General features: G+C 44.2%; 1 protein-coding gene across 2 annotated transcripts; it reads right to left on the minus strand.

The window, feature by feature from the left end:
* Positions 1 to 105: 105 nt before the first annotated feature.
* PLCXD1 (phosphatidylinositol specific phospholipase C X domain containing 1) lies at positions 106 to 19,705 on the minus strand. Of its 2 annotated transcripts, XM_076358653.1 has the most exons (7): positions 19,642 to 19,705; positions 15,615 to 15,757; positions 11,975 to 12,111; positions 8,554 to 8,682; positions 7,228 to 7,383; positions 2,968 to 3,151; positions 106 to 1,982 (listed from the first exon to the last, which is right to left on the minus strand). In XM_076358653.1, exons 2-7 carry the CDS (start codon positions 15,724 to 15,726, stop codon positions 1,690 to 1,692), a joined length of 1,011 nt encoding a protein of 336 aa, XP_076214768.1. In that variant the 5' UTR covers positions 15,727 to 15,757; positions 19,642 to 19,705; the 3' UTR covers positions 106 to 1,689. The 2 variants fall into 2 exon arrangements, with proteins under 2 accessions (XP_076214768.1, XP_076214759.1); XM_076358644.1 differs by lacking the exon at positions 19,642 to 19,705 and having other exon boundaries at positions 15,615 to 15,822.
* Positions 19,706 to 22,146: the final 2,441 nt, after the last annotated feature.

Here is a 22,146-nt window from a genome sequence, read left to right on the forward strand (position 1 = left end):
AAAGGAAGAAAAAAACAAAACCTGATCCATTACCTGAATTACTACTGGGAACCAATAAACCAATCAGTATCACAGAAAGTAGAAGCAAAACTGTTTCAGACCATATTACACAGAGAGATCAAGTTTTATTAGATAGAGTAGCAAGCCACTTGAGGGTACAAAAGATAGGCAGAAAAACATTCTGAGTATGTATAACATAACACTTCATGCAGGTGGTGACTAAAAAAAAAAATCAGAACTGAATGAGTGCTCAGTATGAAGTACATAGAGGTAAGAACAAAGATAAAAAGCACTGTAAAAAAGCATTTAGAAAGTCGTCTTTATAAATGGAATGTTTTTCTTTTACTCCTACGTATTCTGCAATTGTAAGAGATTGCATGAGGAGGTAGCATCTTGGCCTTTCATGCTGAGAAGTCTAGGGTGAGTTTGATCTGATGTCACGTAGCAGTTGATTTCAAACTTCTGCAAATACCTACTGCAAACGTGAACATCTTGCCAAACGTTTGAACTCAGCTTTTGCATATAAAGTGCACCTGAAAAGTGAGGTATATTGATGAAGCTGCATAGTGAACTTCATACAATGCCTGTTTTTGTTTTAGTCCCGATCCTTGCCATTTCTCTTACCTTCGTGATCATCTGTTATTGCACAGTTCATTTAAAAGAAATAGAAAAATAGGATTAATATGCAATGGCAAACAGCGTAAACCCCTTAGTTTTTACATAAGCAAAAAATACTTGAGAGAAAAAATAACTATAGAGCTACTAAAATAGGTAAATAAAAGACCAGTTGTGAAACCCCAAATGAGCGTGACAGAAGCCAAGAATCTGTATTTTTAGAGCAGTCTGAGTTTAGATCAGGAATTTGTTTCCTATGTGTTTATTTTCAATGATGTAAGCCATATTTTGGCAACACCTAATAAAACATATTTCATTACCACAGACAAAACTGTCTAGGGGCCTAGTTTTGGTATCTTTATCACTGCAGAATTGGCATGAGTGATAAAAAGAGTAAGTGTTCAAATACACATACCTCTTAGAAACCATAAAGAATTTTGTGACTACTCTGTTGGTAAAGTGGCTCACAACTGATCCTCAGCACACAGCAACAGTACAGCCACTTCTAAATCTCTAATGTTCGTGATGTATTGGTGTGCATATATAAAAATCATGTCAAATAGGATTGTCAGTACAGTATCTTTGATATATCAAAATATTTTTAAACTGTTCCTTTTGTATATTTAACATAAACTTAAAACATACAAGTCAGTTTCACACTGATATAAAATACTGAGAATTGGGCTTGCAAGTAGTGCAGAATATCTTTACAAGTATAAGAAAGTTAAAATCTTATCACAAAATAATTCATGCAGCTACTGACATATTTCTCCTTGCTAATATGTAAAATGAAATAGGATAAAGTTCTTGGGACTTTCAATATTGCCAATTGCTGCAGAATCTAAGCACCTCCAAGTAAATTATACCTATACCATCATTCTCTAGAGACTTCAGCCAGGTCAGCCTGCTCTCTTTTTTGTGAAAAGGCCTTGAAACCCTGATGATGTTGAGAGCACTTTTCTTACTGAGTCTTTAAAACATCCCTGGTTTGAGTTAACTGGACCTTTATGGGATCCAGGATGTTTAAACCAGGACACATTGAATGCAGACAAAGCCTTTTCAGCTTTTCACAGATTAAGAAGCTGAGAATGAAATGCTGTTTGTTCCAGCCCCTTTACTTTGACAGTATAACAGAGGATTAATTTTTGTGTTAAGGTCTATCACATCTTTGACAAAGTCATCGTTTCCTATGAAGTCTCCAGCAACGATGTTAATACATTCTTTTTTTGGTCCTGGATACTGCTGCTTTATCCAGATTTTCAAGCATGGAAGACTCTGGAGTGTCATTTTCTTCAACGATCCAAATGGGTGTAAGAGAATATACCTTAAATTTTCAGTAAGGTTAATCCCTGCTACAAAGAATTTTTCTGAAATGAAAATCAGAAGGTGACACATTAAATATTCCTTTGAGGAGAACAGAAACTGCTCAGCATTGCATTAACTCCAGATCTCGTTCCTCTGGGAATCATTCAAACGCTAACTTTACAATCTTTCTCTATTGTTTCATATCCCTGGAACTGTTTCAGTAGACTGTCTCCCCTGGTTGCAACTGCATGCTGTAGTAAAGAGTTGCTGAACCAAGCTCGGTTATTGAACCATTCCAGTTTAGCTAAATTTATCTAAATTATCCATTACAGACTACAGGTCCTCCACTAACTAGTCCTCCTTTGTAAGTTACGTTTGTTTCTGTAAGGGTTGCTTCCAAATGCTTAGCCTTCCCCTGTGACGGACGGGAACACAGGGTGCACCTACACGGGCGTTTTCCTTTGGCTGGGGAGTGTGCTTTTGAAGCGGTCCTCCCCTTCGTCTCCCCATGCGTGCACATCAGAGCCGCACCAGAGGTTACGAACTGAATTTCTTTCAGCTTGGACGACACCAGCACGCTTGAGCGCCGCTATTTCCTGATGTAGCGACAGCCTTCACACACCATTCTTGCAGGGGTTTCTTTTTACAACAAGGATAGCATAATGCATTTCCCCCATCGTCAGCGCTGCCTGAAGCAGCAAGCACTGGATTGAGGAAGCAGTCTCCTGCCTGTGAGAAGGGCACGACAGCACCAGCTAGCTCTTCTGTGCCAAGGGCTTCTTTTCCATGGGATCACGCAAGGGAAGCGGCTGCTGCAATTTATATAGTCTATGCATGTACGTACACCGATGCATGTATTTGCAGCACCAAAGATGAATGTTGCACTCACCCATGGGTGGGCAAGCACTCAGCAACATGGGCACGTCTTGTGCACGCAGCATGCACAAAGTGGTTATTACCCCTTAATGCTATGAACACCCAGCTTCCTATTTGTTTTGCATTGCTGTACGTGCCCCTTGTTTCCTCCGAGCGACTCCCTGTGCCTACCTGGACGGCCTATCCGCTTCATGCGCTCTAAATACTGGATAAGAGTGCGAGTGGCAGTTTTGTTTCCCCACCAGTATGGGATCGCGGGCCACAGCTCACAGTGCTCCTCCACTTCCACGTCCTCTTCGTACGAGACTATAAGCTGATGGCCACACTGCCACATGGTCCGCAGCGTCGGCACCACCTAAGAGAAAGTGTGCCCAGGCTGAAGTCAACAACACAGCAGTGTTCCCAAAGTTCAAATACTGACATGTGACATATTGCCTTGGTAGAGAGGCACAGATTCAGTTCAAATAAAGCTTTTAAGCATACAGCCCAGTAGGTCGTTGGCTGGGTTACAAGCTGCAGGGGCAATAGGAGCCCGAGAACTTCAGCAGATTCCACCTTTCCTCAAACAATTTAACTATGGTAAAGTACATAAGTCAAGGTCTTACACCTGTGTAACAAGAAACCATCCCCACGTCAGCCCTCGTGCACATACCGCTGTTGAAAATTTGTTGGGAGAGGAAGACACAGGCCATTTGGTGAAAGGAGGTAGGAAGGGGGCAAAGCTGTAGGAATACGGACACAGAGAAGCAGGAATAATTTTGGCAAATGCTCCACATCATTGATCCAAATTTGTCACTGTAGCCATCAAAGAAAATTGAACTGCTTAAGACCTGGTAAGACTAAATGTAAGTCTTCAAGAGATATGTCAATTCTGATTTCTCTAAGTGGAAAGTTTCAGAAATTGGGACACTCCAGACATTTTGAATTGAGAGAGGGGAAGACTGGAGTTGGCAACCTTCTCAGACAGACAGATGGGCTGAAACAGGTCTGTCAAATTTAAGTGTTTAAACATGAAATGACATTTTCCAATCCTCAAAAGTTACCATTGGACAGAATTGAGGCCCTCTGACTAGTTTCATTTGCAAAACCAACATAATTATCAGGTTGTGCTGGTTTTGGCTGGGATAGAGTTAATTTTCTTCACAGTAGCTCGTATGGGGCTGTGTTTGGGATTTGTGCTGAAAACAGTGTTGATAACACAGGGATGTTTTCGCTATTGCTGAGCAGTGCTTGCACAGAGTCAAGGCCATTTCTCCCTCTCACACCAGTGAGCAGGCTGGGGGTTGGGAGGGGGACACAGCTGGGACAGCTGACCCCAACTGACCAAAGGGATATCCCACACCATATGACGTCATGCTCAGCATATAAAGCTGGGGGAAGAAGAAGGAAGGGGGGGACATTCGGAGTGATGGCGTTTGTCTTCCCAAGTCACCGTTACGCGTGATGGAGCCCTGCTGTCCTGGAGATGGCTGAACACCTGCCTGCCGATGGGAAGCAGTGAATGAATTCCTTGTTCTGCTTTGCTTGCATGCGCGGCTTTTGCTTTCCCTGTGAAACTGTCTTTATCTCAACCCATGAGTTTTCTCACTTTTACCCTTCCGATTCTCTCCCCCATCCCACTGTGGGGGAGTGAGCGAGCGGCTGGGTGGTGCTTAGTTGCTGGCTGGGGTTAAACCACAACACAGGTATTGTGTTTTTAAGAATGTTGTGGTTAAAAGCTGTGTCTGGTGCTTGTGAAAAGGAAATGGTGGCTTTTTGATGTTCCAATTAACTTATTAATTAAAATAAAAGCCAAAGACAGTTGAAAATATTTTATGTAAATCTTTGAAGAGAGCCAAGGGTTGAATGAACATGGGAATCCCTCTTACTTCATCCAAGAGAGAGTGCAAGCCCCAATTAGGTCAGGAAATACTGCAAAATTAAGACACAAGCTACTCAAAGTACAAAAAACTGTGGTTGACAGAAGCCTTTGCTTTACTCCAGCTGCCTTTCTAAAGCTGGAACCTCTTAAAAAAAAAAAAGGGTGTGGGATAAGAGCCAAAAAAAAAAAAGCTACCAGAAATGTGTATATGAGCACAGGTGCTTATTTTGCAAGCAAAGCAGAAGTGAAACTGTAGATGTCTAACAAGGGATTTTTAAACCCTAGTAATTCAGATCAAAGGAAGACACCTTGAATAGTTAAGGCAATTAAAATTTTAAACGTAATGTAATGTTGTCACTCTGTGGCCTGTGCCAGTACTACATACAGACCTCTACTTAGCATTTGCTTCATAAATACTTTGACGCTTACTTTTGTACAATGACAGAGTTGCAGCCTTGAAAGACAGTAGATACCAGATTATTTTTAGAATGTGAGCAAGCACTTGCTTATTTGATGTTAAATCTGAACCTGTGATCCTGAAAAAGCCCACAGCTACCTAACCTGCAATGGTATCACTTGCAAAAATGGTGAGATCCATTGTGCTGGTCACAGACCCCACAGAAATAAAGTCTTCCTGCTTGAGGGAAGTACTTGGTTTCTCTTTTCTCCAGTGCCCAGTCGGAAACATTCTTCTTTCTTCAGTCAGGTGATCTCAAACCATTCATTCACCACCTTCGTTCAACAATCTATCAGCAGCGGCTTGCCCCTTTTGCAATTAATAACTTTTTTTCTTTTTAAGAGCTGGCCATGTGTCTGAAAGCAAATTTGACCATCTTCTCCAGTATTGCTCTGCTCATCCACGACTTAACGCACTCAAGTTATTTGGGGAAACACTAAAACAGTGTCACTCAGGTCTTCAGTTATTCAGCTGAGGCCTGAATATTCAGAATCCCCTAGTTTTGCTGAGAATTGTTCTATTTTAACTCTGCTGTACAAAATGCTTTGAAATGGTAATACTCACCCGTTACTGATACACCAGCTTCAAAGGCTGAATTCGAATCGCAAACAGGGTCATCATTATCCTGTACCCCTCACATCTCCAGAGAAAACCCTCTGTTTCTGTGCATCTTTGAAATGTTAATTGTTTAACTGCTAAAAGCTCCCACACCTTGTAAAAAAAAGAGGAAGCTAAAAATCTCAACTTCTAAAATTTAGCAATCAAATAATTTCTGATTATTTAAATTAAGGCTTTTCTGGAGATTTGGGCAACTGAAGTATATTAGGCTGGTTGGAAGGTCAGCTCCAGCTCACGTCCAGGAAAGAAAGTCAATGCCACCAGAAATGCACTGAGGGTAGAGATACTAATAAGAGGGACCTCAACAGGCCGGAGATGTGGGCTGACAGAAACCTCATGAAGCTCAACAAAGGCAAATGCAAAGTCCTGCACCTGGATGGACTAACCCTACACACGGGGACAAACTGGGGGCAGGTGGGTAGAAAGCTGCTTTGCAGAAAAGGACCTGGAGGTCCTAATGGACACCAAGCTGAACAAACATGAGCCATCAACGTGCCCATGTGGCAAAGGTCAACTGCAAACTCATCTGTATTAGTAAAGGCACAGACAGCAGGTCAAGAGAAGGGGTTCTTCCCTTTTATTCGGCACTTGTGAGACTGCATCTCAAGTACCGTGTCCAGCTGGGGCTTGCCCAGTACAAAAAAAGTCACTGACATGCTGGAGTGAGTCCAGCAGCACGAAACCAGAGTGAGCAGAGGCTGGAGCACGACACTCAAGGACAGGCTGAGCTGGGTCTGTTCAGCATGAAGAAGAGAAGACTATGGACAGATCTTACTGCTGTCTGCAAATACCTAACGGGCAGATGTAGAGAAGACTCCTCAGATACGCAGAGCAAAAGGATGAAGGTCAGCCGACACACGTTACAGCAAGAGAGATTATGATCAGATAGATATAAGGAAAACACGTTTACTGTGAGAGTGATCAAATGTTGGACCAGGCTGCATAGAAAGGTTGTGGAATCTCCATCCTCGAGATATTAAAGAATGGACGGGACACAGCCCAACGTAACTTTGAAGTTGGTCCTGCTTTGCATGATGGGGTTGGACCAGATGACCTCCAGAGGTCACTTCCAACCTAAACTCTTATAAATAGCATAAAAATTCATTTATCATTATTGCTGTGAAAAGGCAGAAAATTGATTCTTCAAATTCTATAAATATAGTATGGAGTATATTTATAAACACACACAGGGGTTTTTTTTTAAAAAAACAAAACTCAGACAGGATGGTGGATGACAGTTGTGTCTCTACTATTGTCCCACAACTCAACAGACATGACGGTCAAATTTAATTCCCTTCTCCACACTGTGGGATGTAGGTTTGCTTTATCTCCTCAATTTTATTAGGTAAAGACCTATCTCTGATGCAGCAAATGTTACTTTTCCTAGGTTAAAAATACAGTGAAAGTAGAATATATCTAAAAATTTGGAATCAAAGATGTCACCGTAATATATCATTCTTAAAAAAAAAGGAGAAAAAAAGGATCTCATACTTACATTTCTGGGACACAGTTTACACTGGAAAATCTCTTTTATACAGGTAATAAGATGACAATGAAGTTTCTTGGTTAATCCATCAAAATTCCTGCAGGCTAAGATAACAATTTCCTGAGGATGAGTTTCCAACCACCTTAACACTTCCCACAGAATATCCTACAAGAGAGAGTCACGGCAACTTAGAAAATCATCTATGCTATGGAGGGGAAAGGACATAAAACCAACAACTGATGGTGGGGTAGACTCACAATCGCAATAATAAAAATCAGCGTAGGTTTCCATCTGACAGCCCACAAGGAGGTCCAGAGAGATGCATCCCGGGAAAACCTACTTTCTGCAGGTCTGCACTGATTTGCTCTGGATGTGGTTCTAGCACGCTACACTTAACGGCTTTGTATTTTGATAATATCCATGAATCTCTTACTGCCTAAAGGCAGGTTAACAGTAAACCCATCTTCCCAAGCTTCTTTAAGGACAAACAATGTATTAGTGGCAAACTCGAAAACAGGGAAAAGCTCTGTCCTTGCTTAAACATGACAGGACCCGTTTTCCCCATTCATTATGGGCAATGACAACGTCTTGAAGACCACGTGTAATTAGCAGGGTGGTCAGGCACTACATCTAACGGTTTACATGAGCATGTCAGTCACCATGAAATCTCAAGACATGAAGGGTTCAGACTCATGAGCATGAAACTGAAGTTTAGCCAGTTAGTCGACAAATGAAAAGCTGCATTAGCTGGCTGTGCCTGGCTATGCAGATCCCAGCAAATGGAAGGAAGATGTAAACTACTCCACAGTGACAGAGCACATGCAAAGACCAACTTACAGCCGTTTCTTCACAGTAGCTGACAGTGATTTGATCATGGGATCCAGACTTGAGTATCTCTGTCTTTCAGTGAAATACTTTTTTTTTGCGGAAAAAAGTGTTTCTGTGATTTTATTAGGCTTTTAGTACCTTCTTCTCTTTAATGACTTCTCTCCTTTCTGGGGAAACAGGATTGCCCTGGGTAGCATCCTGGGACAACACAAGATAAGCCCCAGAAACATCAGGCACTTGGTAGGGGGTAGGCGGTGGAGAGCAAGGGCACAGCAACTCCGGTTTGAGGATGAGAAATTGATTGATGCTGAAATCTTACTTGCAGCTGCTGAAACTAACTTCCAGCCCAGCAACCAGCTTCTAGTTTGGCTTTCTACAGTTTGAAGTCCTCACATTAGAAAAACAAATAACCTACTCAGAAAACCTTGGGCCAGCATTTTCAGATTGTAACATCTCTTAAATAAACAGCACTTTTTTTTATAGCCATCCCAAAGGTAAGGACAATACCTGTACAGTAACAGTTGTGTAAACCATATGCACAAAGTACAAATTCGTAGATGGATCGCTGGCCTTGTGGGCAATCCTGAAATCCAGATATCTAACTCCGGCCTCAAGTTGCTCCGTCACAGTCAGTACCTGAAAGGTGAAACAGAAGACAAAGAGCTGAGAGCTTGGAAGGGATTTGTTTCTTTAGTTTAGAAAGCTGAAAGAGGTGTACAAAGTTGGCCCTATGACATTTTTCACAGGTCTTTCATCTTTAAAATGGCACTATATGGCAGCAAGTCACAACTTTGAAGTGTTTTACTCTCTGACAAGAGGGATCCTGATTTCCCTGCGGCATATACTGCAGGTACGGATCAGATTAGTTTCAGACTTCTGCCCTTGTTGTGTTCTAAAAGTTAAAGATCCATTAACCTGTGAATACATGATCACTCTTCACAAAACTATTCTATGAACAAAAATTGCAGGATCAGCACCTTAGAAATGCTGTATTTATTTTATTAGATCAAAGACTTTATCGTGGTTGTCTCTGCGGAGCTCACTCATCCCCAACAGAAGGAAAAACAAAAATAGAAAAAAGTACTAGCTATTGTTCTTTTTCAGGATAAAGTCTCTTTAAAAGTTTGAATTAACCTGTAGAAGTCCCACAAAGCAGAAGTCCTCCTCTATTTTCCCTTTCCCTTGGACCTCCCCTACTGGATTTGAGGGCTGAATGGAACAGGTGATAAAGCTGAATTTCTGGGGCAAAACGTCCCAAATGACATGTCTCTTATCTATACCAAGGCTCTCTTTGCATAAGAAAATAGAATCAATTTCATTAAATACGTTTAAACACTAATTTGTCTCAGTTCAACCTGCTATGGACAACACTTACAGGTTTCAGAAAGAATACACTATACTGATTTAAGTCAGAAAGGATTCAGCAAAAGCTAAATCAATACAAGGTGTTGTGCCTGAATAACCACATTTGTAGCTCCGTCTTGTCACTGAAGCTTTGACACATGGCAGGATGCTCACCGTGCCTAGTTTCAACCATCTAACTTTCTGTTCTTAGGATGGGAATTTAACCCCCCCAGACTGTGCCTGAGCTGCCGGGCTGGTGAGCAGCCCAGCCCCGCATGCCCCAGGGTGCGGGTGGTGCAGCGGCTTGGGCCAGCAGCTCCCTCTGTGCCTGCTTGGTCTCTATCAGGCTGGAGCAGTTGAAGAAGAAGTGATCCATGCCCACGTCCCACCTTCACATGGAGTGCGCTGGAGATAGGAATGTATATGGCTGTAGGTCATATATAAGCTTTGTGGCCAGAAAGAGCACCAGATGAAACAGTCCCTCTGAACTGCCCTTTGGATTAATTTCTTTCTTTCCATTGACCGCATGGGAAAACTCGAACAATTAGACTCCCTAATTAGTCACCTGGATTTGGATACCGAATTAGACAGCATGAACATTGCCCCCAAGGGGAAATTTAAGAGGAAGCCTTAGGGAGTGATGCTGCTCAGTGCTGCAATCTCATGCTAGACATCCAGGGCACGAGTAGCAGTTACACACCTGATGTCAGCCATTGTGCAGGAAAGATTTGGGCCCCTAGACTGACACCCGTAACAGCCAGGGCTCCAGCCAGGCACCGCCTCCTAGGCACTGGGCCATCCAGGAACCTGTGGGTCCTACCATCCGTAGGGCTCCTTGATCTCTGTTCTGGATACCAACAGGTGGAGTCACCTCCTCGCAAAGATAAATTGAGCGCCACAGAGCTAAGGAGGGGCAGGATTGCAGCTGTGCCTCTTTCCCATCAGCACTGGGCTACTTCCCACTCAGCACGCTGGGTTTGGACCAGAAAATTACTATAATGATGTAAGGAGCTTGTTTGTCACCAACAGGGTCACTTCGCTGGCCAGCAACCCGCAAGTTAGGAGGTATCTACATCTTTCATTGGCTTAAGTCCCAAAACAAAAAGCAGCTCAACACAAGGCACTGTGCTAAGCAAGTGCCCTTCCACGTCAACTCATCACTGCCGTTACATATTCGATATCTGACAGGGTCTAAGACTCCAGTTTGCCAGGGCTGCTCTAACACAACAAAAGAAGCCTGGGCATAATTATTGCTATTTATCAATTATTCAGTTTTAATTCCTAATAATGAACTACTCCTTCAATAAGAACAAAAGTCAAAAGACTTTTGGTACCTCTTTGATGCCAGGAAAGCCTGTTCTTTAGAAAAATCTTCAAAAGCTCTAGCTTAAATCATGATCCCCAATTTTGTCTGTAACATACATTTGTGAGGAACAAAGAGATAACTACTACCTTAATATTTAGACATTTTTAAAAAATTAACTAAACCTTACGTGAGGGATCATGCCTTCATTCTTTCAATCTTTATGGAAAAAAAAATCCCTTCAACAAGATTTTTGTCTCTGCTGCTGGGTGGAATACTTACACAACATAGATGGGGAAAAACAACTGACGTCACACAACAGTGATAGTAAAAATGACAAGCATTACCTTCTGAACAAAGTGCAAGAGAAAAACCTCTTTTGATTATAGTAATATTGAATGTTATAAATAACAACAATAAACATGTGAAAAAGAAGATGAGTTTCTAGTACCAAGTGGTCAGCTTTAAGCGACATCTTTGTCTATGTATCATCCCTGCCTCACCTACATGCTTCTTCCCCACAAAAGAAGATCTGGTATGTATGGCACCCATCTAATACCCCAATGTGCTGGTTTTGGCTGGGGTAGAGTTAATTTTCTTCATAGTATGGGGCTGTCTTTTGGATTTGTGCTGGAAACACTGTTGATAACACAGGGATGTTTTAGCTATTGCTGAGCAGTGCTTGCACAGAGTCAAGGCCTTTTCTGCTTCTCACCCCACCCCACCAGCGAGCAGGCTGGGGGTGCACAAGCAGCTGGGAGGGGACACAGCCGGGACAGCTGACCCCAAATGACCAAAGGGATATCCCACACCATATGACGTCATGCTCAGCATATAAAGCTGGGGGAAGAAGAAGGAAGGGGGGAACGTTCGGAGTGATGGTGTTTGTCTTCCCAAGTCACCGTTACGCGTGATGGAGCCCTGCTGTCCTGGAGATGGCTGAACACCTGCCTGCCGACGGGAAGCAGTGAATGAATTCCTTGTTTTGCTTTGCTTGCGTGCGCGGCTTTTGCTTTCCCTATGAAACTGTCTTTATCTCAACCCACGAGTCTTCTCACTTTTACCCTTCCGATTCTCTTCCCCCATCCCACTGGGGGGGAGCGAGCGAGCTTAGTTGCCAGCTGGGGTTAAACCACAACACCCAAGCACGGTCATGAGACCGCAGATTTCTGGGCAGCAGGCTATTCTTTCATTGCACATGGAAGAGTGTGACCACTCTCAGCACTGCAGCACAAGCTTCAACTTTGCCCAGGCATGACAGGAACGCTAGGCAACAGTTACCTGTGTTGTAGACCACTTCATGATAATGGGGTGCACAATGCAGGGCATACATTTGTTTAAAAACTTCACCAGCTTGGATTCATTGCCACTAACAGCAGAGTTTTTATCCAAGCAGTAGGTCATAGTGTCGTGACTCCCTGTAGAACACAAAAGTAAATGTACAGAAAATGTCATTTCTTAACTACTCAAGCACCACAATACGTGGTTATTTTCCGTGCGCACACCTGACATGCCACCCCATTTCCAAATCACACACCTATATTGCCTGACAGCCTATGTAGTTATGGCAAAGTGTGGGCTCTTCTACAGAGTTTGCTCACCTGACATTAATAAGCTTAGTGTGAAATCCTCATGAAGGGAAGGCATCGAGACTTTTCAATAAAGCAGTCCCCATCTAAACTACACATCAGTGTTGTTTGCCTCAAACCACAATAAAATGGCCTGTTTCAACTAGCATCTTCCACTGAAATAATTACCTTGATGTGAAAAACCTACTTTTTTCAGGGATTAAATAGCTGAAGGCTGAATTTATCTAGAATTTGTCCTGTTTTCAGAGTTGTCCAAATGCAGGATCTCATATTCCAATCCCATCATCTCTGCACAGGAAAATATGACTGAAAGCAGAAATTCACTTTCTTACACCTTTGACTGGACCAACTCCTAATGCACTTTAAGCATTTAGCTCTTAAATGTCTGGTAAAAATGCCCTCCTGAACTAAATACCCACGTCCCCTACAAAAACAATGTTGAGGTGGGCACTTGAAGGTTTCAGAGGCAAATACAAATCTAAGTTTACATGTGATAGATGGACAAGATCCACCTTTTATGGACTTCAAAAATTACCTGACTCTTTCCAGCACAGGGAATTACACAGGGGCAGGTTAAGCATCAGAGCCAAGTACAGCCTGCCCAAATATTTCACTTCTTTGAAGTCTTAATAAATCTGACACCTCTCTTGCATCATGTTTAGATGAAACTCTGTTGCAATTCACAGTTTCTTCAGGACAGGCAACCAGTGATTTTGCTAGCTTTTTCTGTTCTATTATTTCTTCTAATTTTATAAAGCATCAATAAGAAAAGCTAACAACTCAGTGAAGTGACTTACTGGGATCTTTACAGAGTATCTGCAAGGAATTTGCATATAATTTTGGTTTTTAAGTCTTCTGCCAAACAAATTGTTCACTGGTGCTAGGAACTGCCTTCTTGAATGGTCAGCCTTACTGGTGCCAATGGCAGTATTTCTAGTAGCCAGAGAAAAAGGACAAGATTTTATATGAAATAAAGAAAATTCTTTGAAACTGTCAATAATAGTTCAATGTCTCACTCAATTTTTTCACCTTTTAAAATCGGGTTTCTGTCTATTTTCCTGCTTTAAACACCCCAACCAAGCTCATTGCAGATGAAAGACGGTAGTAAGGGCATGCAATCAAAGAAGTTTGTCTTACAAGATGTAAGAGTCAAACCATTAAATACCCATGGACCAAATCCAAGTCTGGAATCCTGTTCAATTCTCTCATCGATGGGTGTTGCATCTACTGATGCCAATCAGCAAACGGATAGTAACCTTTCATTTAGGAGAAGTCTTGTGACGTCAGTGAGTTACAGTAATGAAAGGAAGATGGGTATATCCATGACACAACAAATACGATGCAAAGATAGTGAGCTAGCACCAAACCAGGTAGCTTCAGAGCTTGAAGCAACATCTCCCCAGCAGCACTGCACTGAACCTGGTGCAAACACAACACTAGTTAGAGGCTTGCCTCTGTCTCCTCATCATGCTTTTGGAATGCACTCTCTCACATTTCTTGCATGCCTTGTTGTCTCCTCTATCTGAGATAAGCTTCCACTTCCAAACTGGGCTTCCCCCAGTCATTGCTCCCTCTGAAAACCTGCCAGAGCTGTCTTGACCTGGTTGGTCTTGATCTGCTTTCGTTCTGACCTGGGCTAGACTAGTTTTGTAGGTCAGCTGGACAGCCACCAAAATCTTCCAAGCTAATAGCCTGCAATGCTCTGTAAAAGCCCTCCAGTGTTTGCTGAAATGGGCTTGTCCTCAGCTATTCTTTTCTTCGTGCCTGTTCTCCATGCAGGCATATTCACAAGAACAACAAACATTCACAAGAATAACAAGGTTGCTGTTAGGAGAAGAGCCAGGAAGTCAAAGGCATACATCAGCAGGTTCTCAGCTTTCCAAGAAACACCACAGTGAAAGCTTTTTAGAAACAACATGGTTCCTTTTCCACACACAAAAAAACCAACGCTAAGCATGCTACTGACTTTTTGAAGGGTTTTTGCAAGAACAAAAAAAAAAAAAAAAAAAAAGAGGAGAATATTATTTTCTTTCTTCTGTAATAAGATAAGATACTTATTTTCTTCTCTTGATGGTTAAATAAGAAATCTAGATTTATTTTTTTTTTTTAATAACATCTGTCCTGGGGTCCTCTTACATAGGCTTTATACAAAACAGAGGTGCACTTATTTTGAAATTAACATCAATTTAAATTACATATCCAAGAAGTCACCATGAAATAAGTTTCTGGGTTTCAATTTTAATTGAAACTCCACACTCCATTAGTTCACGAAGGGTGGGGGGGGAGGGGGGGGGAGGGGAAATCCACCACAGTTCTTGGGTCCTCCCAGGGCTGCACCCACTGAAGACAAGACTTGATCTTTCCCACTATCTTTAAATATATGTCTTTGCTAAGTTTAACCTACGATCCTGTAGCCTACATAAAACATTCATCAACACGCTGTGCTGCTTTCCACCCAAACTACCTGTCGCATCTACAGTTGTGAGAGAAAACATGGGCTACACTTTTCTTTAATACCATTTTCATTGTGGAGGCAAAGGGAATCACTCAAGAGCTGACAGTCCTCCAGTGCCTCCCCACATGCCAGTGAAAACAGGTTCTCCCGTAACTTCTTTGGACAGAATGAGGAAAAAAAAAAATTTAAAAAAATCAGCTATTCAAGGCATCAGAGAGAAGCAATAATATGACCAAAGAAAAGCTAATGATACAGGGGTCTGAATGTAGTACCAATGAGGACACCAGCTATAGCACAGCTGTATTTACCCATAATAGGATAAATCCAGTTTTCATAAGCAGGGTCATGCAGAAAAGTCACTCTCTACATCAATAAAAACATATGTTAATTAAAAGTCTCCATCCTCCTTTTTTCATACCTTCACAGCCTCTTTTAAACAGTACAAAGAAACAAATAATAAGGTAAAATGTTATTTCTCTCCTTTTGGAACCATTTTATTACGTAGGAAATGGCAAGAATGAATTAGGAAAATCTCACCATTGCCCAGATAAGTAAATGCTCAGATTATTAACACTGTTCTGACAAGATGATGCACAGGGACTGCAAAAAGTCCCTCTCTCTTTCCTTCCCTCAAAAAAAAAAAACCAAAACAAAAACCCCACACTCCTTTTTTCCCTCTCCCCTCCAAGAAACCCCAAACATTATAGACTAAGAGTATTCACATGCACGCACACGTCACACAAACCCTCCCCCAAGCCCTTCTCCCACACATTGACCCAAATAATAAACATAGCCATCCTGAAATGGGACAAACAGGATGCTCCAATGCTTAAATGACACGCTAACAAAACAGCAGAGAACAAAAGTTAATCCTTACCTGGAAGGGCTAAGTTATAGAGGGGAATATCCCACAGCTTTTCTGGTAACCGTGACATCCACTGACCATTTTCATGGCACACGTGAATGGAAGTTTGCAAAGGGCCTTCCATTAGTGCCTGCTCTAGGACTTCATAGGGTGTTCTGGGAGGGAAAAAGAAAAGAAAAAGAATAAACCATTCCATATACTGAGGTTGAATTAATGCCATTGCACCTGTGCAGAATGGATTTATTCCTGCTATAAAATGTCAACCCTCCTCTCAGGTAGCTGCAGCAAAATGTCAAGAGCTTATCGGCCACAGCAGACACTGCTTTTGATAACACTGTCTCCCAGAAAAATGCCAAGGAAGGGTTCCTGCTTCAGGCTTGTAAATTGACCAACTGAAAGAAAAAATAGAGCAAAGACAAATATGCGCAGCTTCGTTGGTATGCAAAAATGACCATCCACATTGGCTATCGCAATATCATGACGAGTAACCTATTTCCAGTGTGAAACAATGTCTGTTCCCTGACCCTTTGCAGCCCCAGGAGCATGGCAGTGGGACCGATGGCAGGGCCAGGACAGGGGCTGGGTCTGCGATCCCCAGGTCCCTGGAGAACACTTACCTTGAAGCATCAATTCAGCTGCCACAACAATACCTCTATGAAAAGCCTTGACAAAGATGTCAGGACAGTGGTCCTGCTGGCTGCTGGGGTCAAAGAGGAAAACTTCCATCTTCTTATTCCCTGTTTTGAGAAGATCTCTTGATGTCTGTTCTTATCACCCCTGCTGAGCCCATGATCACAAGTACTACAGTTTGGTCAGACCTTCCTGAAAACTACTCTGCAACTGTTCTTCTTGGACACAAGCCTCTCCGGGATCTTCTGCAAAATTTGCAATGGTCATGCAGGAGTGCCAGTGGATGAAACCCAGCTGAGAAATCATGGTCATCACCAGGGCCGACTAGAGTTATCCTGTTCATTTTTCATTTTATGTTCTCCTGGATGATGCAGAACACGAAGATGAGCTCTCCATGCCATTTCGTTTTTCTAGGATGTTCCTGAAGTTCAGGTGGTGTTTTTGGGATGAAAGCCTTCCTTCTTCTCACTGTTCTCAAGGCTTTAGCTATTTTTTCACAGCTATGTAGTAGGACACTTTCTTTTAGATCATGGCACAGTGGTTACCTATATTAATATCACACCTTCCTTTTTAATCCTTTTTAAAAAAGCTGTCACTGTGAATGATTCCTTCTTGTCTGCTACAGCCATGGCAGTCAGATATGTCTTTGTGCAGGTTTTGTGCTCTGCCAAACACCCTCACCCTGGTCCCTTTTGCTGCATCTCAGCACGTTCATTCCCGAGATTGCTTCTCCCCAAATTATTCTTCAGGTTGCTTTTGGCAGGTGGTTGGTTTTTCTGGATTTACAAGTGAGCCATACTGTTTACATGAAGAACATTTCCTTAAACATGGTGCAATAGATTATTTTTTTTTTTTTGGCAGTCACATAGGGTCATCTGAAAGGCAACTTTAGGAATTGCACTCCTAAGTTTTATGTCCATACCACACATAGCAGATTATATCTGCTTTTATCTCTGCCAATGCACATAGCATCACTTGTCCAGCCTGCCTTGCTGTGCCTTCGGTGTGGCTTTGAATTGGTCTCTCTGAGTACGGCCACCCCAGTTGATAAGAATGGGACTGTGTCAGCTGAGAGAAATGCCCAGCCACCCCTGGCACAGTGACCCAGGCTGCATGTGTCCAGTGTGTAACCTGGGGCTTTCCTCCTGGTGAAGACCAGTTACCTCTGAGGTTATCCATACACACAAGGCCATTGCATAAGCAGGAAAGAAGTGGTTTAAACCCTCTCTTGCTCCCTTTGTCTCCTTATTTTAAAAAACAGCTATTTGATGGTGCTAGTGCAAAGTTGAGTGGAAAAACTCCCATGGATTTATTTAGGAAAAAAGGGTGCAGAACTTTTTGCCCTGCATAAGCAAATGGACTCTATATGCCACATCTGGTATTCTCATTCTTGGAAAGAAGTTCAGATCTCAGGCAGATCAGCTCATCCATCCTCTGGCTCTGCAATTTAACATGCCGAGCTTCTGCCTCCTGCAGACCCCTTGCTCAGACTACAGATGTCTGCAGCTAATCTTGTCCCCTTTTGCTGTGTTTCGTGCTTCCTCAAACTGCACACCACTGCACACCCAGGGCTGCTCTGCTCTAGTCTATGTACCATGTAGCATCAGCGTGGACAGGGGATGCAGGTGCTTAAAACAACATGGCTATTTAGTAGCTGCAAAAGACTGGATAGTCTTTCTCCTTCCCCAGCTCTGAAGCTGGCAGGAGCTGTGAGGATGCAACACTCCAGCATATGGCAGCACTTAGGTGGGTCCTGTACACAGACTAGAAACCTAACTATAAGCACTGCTTTTCCTCTTTTCCTTGGGATCCGCAGCTCCCTTTCCAGAGCCTTTGGGGCTGCCTAATTCCTCTGTTCCCCAGAGCCACCCACGCCCCCCCAGAGCAGGCACGCAGCCCCCCAGTGAGCAGCAGGGACTCGTAAGCCCCGCTGGCCAGCCGCACCTCGGCCTGGCACAAGTTCCTTTGCACTGACAGCACTCCCAGGATGCGTCTGAAGGTGCAGGTTTACCTGCTGCCACCCTCTCCTCCCGCCACGTGCTCTCACCGCCTTGCTTGGGCTAACGTGGGCACAGTCCCACAGCTAACAGAAAAAAAGCTGGTTTTCTGCCATTTAACTGCCCTTACACCAGTTCACCACTGAGTCAGGACAGCCCAGCGCTGGCCCACGCTAAGGAAGCCCCTGCGGAGGCAGCAAGCCCCACGATCGGCTTTGCCGGGCTGTACTACACACCCCTCAGCATTGCCTGGCCGAAACCCACGGGCAGCAGTTTCTCAGCCCGGCACAAGCTGCCATCAACGGCCCCATCTCTGCGGGACCAGGACGCTTCACGAGGAGCGTCCTGCTGGGCCTGGGGAAAGCCAGCAGAGAGCAGAAACAGGAAGACCAAGCCATGCTGCGGTCCTGCAAACGCAGACATGCGAGAGATTCACATCTCATCCTCCTCCTCTTCTTCCCACTTCCCTCCACAGCACCCTGAGGCTGGGGATGGCAGCCACTGGTGGTGCACGGCAGGAGCAGCAGCACCATGGGCATCTGCTGATCAAGTCCCGTACAGAAGTGACTGGAACAGATTTTGGCCTGATCCCCTGCACAATGCAAGCCCTAGACACTCACACCGCCACCTCCAAACTCAACTGCTACCTTGTGTTTGAGATGTGGGGTATTCTTTAGGGAAAAACCGAGGCTTGCCTGGAGGAATGAAGTTACAACCGTTAGCTACCGCCTCTCATGACTAAATCCTAAACTTCACAAAGGAGAACTGTGTCTCTATTCCCCTCTTCCAGACGGGCAAGTCCGCCCTGCGCACGCTGTTGCCGTGATTAACGATCCTCGCTCCCCTTGTTCACGCCAGCTTTCTGACCTGACCGTGGGCGGTCCGACTGCGGGCAGCAATGACATTTTGGGGACTCTACCGGCACACAAACGATAAACAAGCCATAAAACATGCCAACGTGCAAAGCCACTAGAGATCACCGCCCTCTAACGCCGGGCCACCGAGAGCCCGGGCGGTGCCCAAAGCGTGCCCTGCACGCGCAGCCCCGCCAGCCCGCAGCGCCGGGCGACGGCCGAGCACGGCGCGGTTCCGGCAGGGAGATACAGTTCACGGACGTTGGATGATGACACGAGTAAAAACATTTCGCTGCAGCCGCACGGGAATGACAGGAAACATTTTGACGGGAACCACCCGACCTGCCGCAGCGAGGAGCAAGCTGCCAGCCCCGCCAGGCACCGCGGCGATACCACGGGAGAAGGGCTCAGCCCCCGCCCCGGCGGCCGCTCCCCCCCCCCCCCCCCGCCCAGCGGCTGCGCGGCCCGGACCGACGCCCCCAACCTCCAGGGAGACGGATTCCTCCCTCTCACCCCCCCCCCCCCCGTTTTTGTTTTTTTTTAAATTGTTTTACTTACTCCGATGAACGATTTCGTTTCCATCTCAGCTCTCGGGCAAGACTTGCACAGCCCAGCTCGCCCCGGGCTCCCGCACTCGGGGCGGGGGCTGCCCCGCCCGCCCCGCCCATGGGTCAAGTGACCGCAGGTTTGAGGAAGGCGAAGGAGGGGCGGGAGCGATGAGGAAGAAGAGGGGAGGTGGTGCTGGTTAAGTGGAGCTGCCTGAAACGCACGGGTGAGACGCTCGGTGGACTGAAGATGTATTGCTTCGGGAGGAACCTGCAGGCAGGGGACAGGCAAAGAAATGCCGGGGGGACACCGAGTAAGAGCATGTAGCCATCCTTCAACTGCATTTAAAATCTATTAATAAAAAAAAAAAGCTTTATATATATATATATATTAGTACCTTACTTGCCTGCTTTGTCCAACAGCGTTTCTATTTCTTCGGTTTGCAGAGCTGATACACAAGTCACTAATTCTTTCCCTCCTTGTTAACCTTGTACAGCCCCTCATCCGTGGTGAAATTCACTCATTTATTCTGGCACCTTGCAGAAATCTAGGCAAGCTCCTCAAAAAGCTTTACTGTGTAAGGAGGCAGGAGGTAAATAAGTGAGTGAATGGCATGTAGGGGCAAACGTGCAAATCCTCGGTGTGGTTTTGGAAGCGGGGTGCCTTCTCAGCCTTCCCAGAGGCTCTGGTGTGGTGGAGGAAGCTCCCTTACTTCGTCACCCTGTTCCAAAAGCACATTAAAATAGGCAGTTCCCTAAATAAAGGATGGTGAGCTGAAACTGAAATGGAAAGAATGGATAGAGAAGGTTAACTTCCCTTTCTCCTCCACGTGGGGGCGTTCCTAGAGGGTCACCTACAGCAGAACTGGCATCTGCGTGCTCCGGGATCATGCCGTAGCCAGGACCAGGGAAAACTCAGGCTGCTGCAGTGTTGTGCTTCTTAATGCAAGGACATATTTTCACTACCTCATTTTTGCATGAGGCAGAGCAAAAGGAAGAGCAGTGTTCTTGTACAGAGCAAAACTTGCTGTGCCAACAGCAGCGGCCGGAGCAGGTCAGCATTCAGCTAAGCGAGTCGTTCCCCTTGGTGAGTCCCAGGATGGCAGGGCGGCCTGGGCTTCAGGGTTATGCCACAGTTCAGACTGCTGTTCACATATCAACTCTTACAGAGTATCACAAAACTAGCTGGAGGTAGATGCAGAATAGACAAGCAGCAGGTTGTAAAGCTAGGCACAAAAAGGACGAAATGGCAAACGGGATGAAGTAGAGCAAAGGAGAAGGTAAGAAAGAAAAGATGCTATTTAAAGGCTGTGTGGTTTTGCACCACCATGATAGAAAGTAGCTGAGAGCAGTTATGGAGAAGTATTGCTGTGCTCTTTGTGGAATGAAATAAATGGGAAAGTATTTCAAACAGGAAAAGTTAGGAGGAAAAATCAGGCAAAGTCAACTTTAATTCTTCATTTACTTAGAAAGTTAAGACTATGGAGGTGTGACAAAAGAGCGGTCAGGCAGCCTCTGGTTACTACCGTGATCAATGCAGTACAGCCAGACATGGGTCTGGTCTTGTAACTTGTGTGAAGTTGTTGGGACTAGCAGGGAAAACATGACTGTGGAGAGGAAAATTTAAAAGCTATTTTTGTGTTGATTTGAAATGAATACCAGAAAACTCAAAAAGAACCAGGAAACTGAAATCCCAAAACATTTTATTCTGGAGGCATTGCAAGGGGACTTCACACCGTAGTAATGTGAAGTATCTGCTGACTGATGTGGAAAAGATCTTGCAGGTCTCACCTCAATGGAAATACTCTATCAGAAAATCTCAAACCCTCTCCAAACCCTCCTGATTCCCACCCTTTCAAGTCTGAGTCTGGGTCTCGGTTCTTCTTCATTTGCACTGGAATTACTACAGATGTCTAGTGATGTCTAGCAACTCAAGAGAGTTGCTCCTGGTTTAGTCCTGAGATCACAATCTCTCTAGAGGGATTTAGGAAGCCCATAAAATGAGGAATGACAGGAAATTAATCAGCAAGTGATTAGGCCCTGAATAAGCATGTCTCCTGAGGAGGGGTCAAGGCAAGGATAACTTTTAGCAATATTTGCAGAAATAATGATAAGCAGATTTCAGGATGAGGAATCAGGGGGATGAAAAAGCCCAAGATTTCTCAACCCCCCTCACAAAATAAATGTCTGCATTAAAAAGACTGATAGTGGAGTTCAAAACTCTTGGACAAAGAACTTACCCAGAAGGAGCTTACCAGATTTTGAAGCATTCAGTAGTGAAAAGGGTTGAAGCTGGTAGCATCTGAGAGCGCCAAAACAGGCAGATACAGAAGCTTCAGCGTGGGCATTGATGGAAATGCAGGTCTGATTTATAGCTGTGGATCAGAGTGAACTATTTCTTGTTTGTTAGTCACAGTGACACCAGCCACAGAGACTTAGACTGGACTTTATACATTTAAACAGCTTTGGCTTCCTAAAATACGCTGCACTCAGTCTGAGGGAAATCAGTTGATTTTTC

Source organism: Aptenodytes patagonicus, chromosome 1 (genome assembly GCF_965638725.1).
Source record: "Aptenodytes patagonicus chromosome 1, bAptPat1.pri.cur, whole genome shotgun sequence".
In the NCBI taxonomy this organism is placed as follows: domain Eukaryota; kingdom Metazoa; phylum Chordata; class Aves; order Sphenisciformes; family Spheniscidae; genus Aptenodytes; species Aptenodytes patagonicus.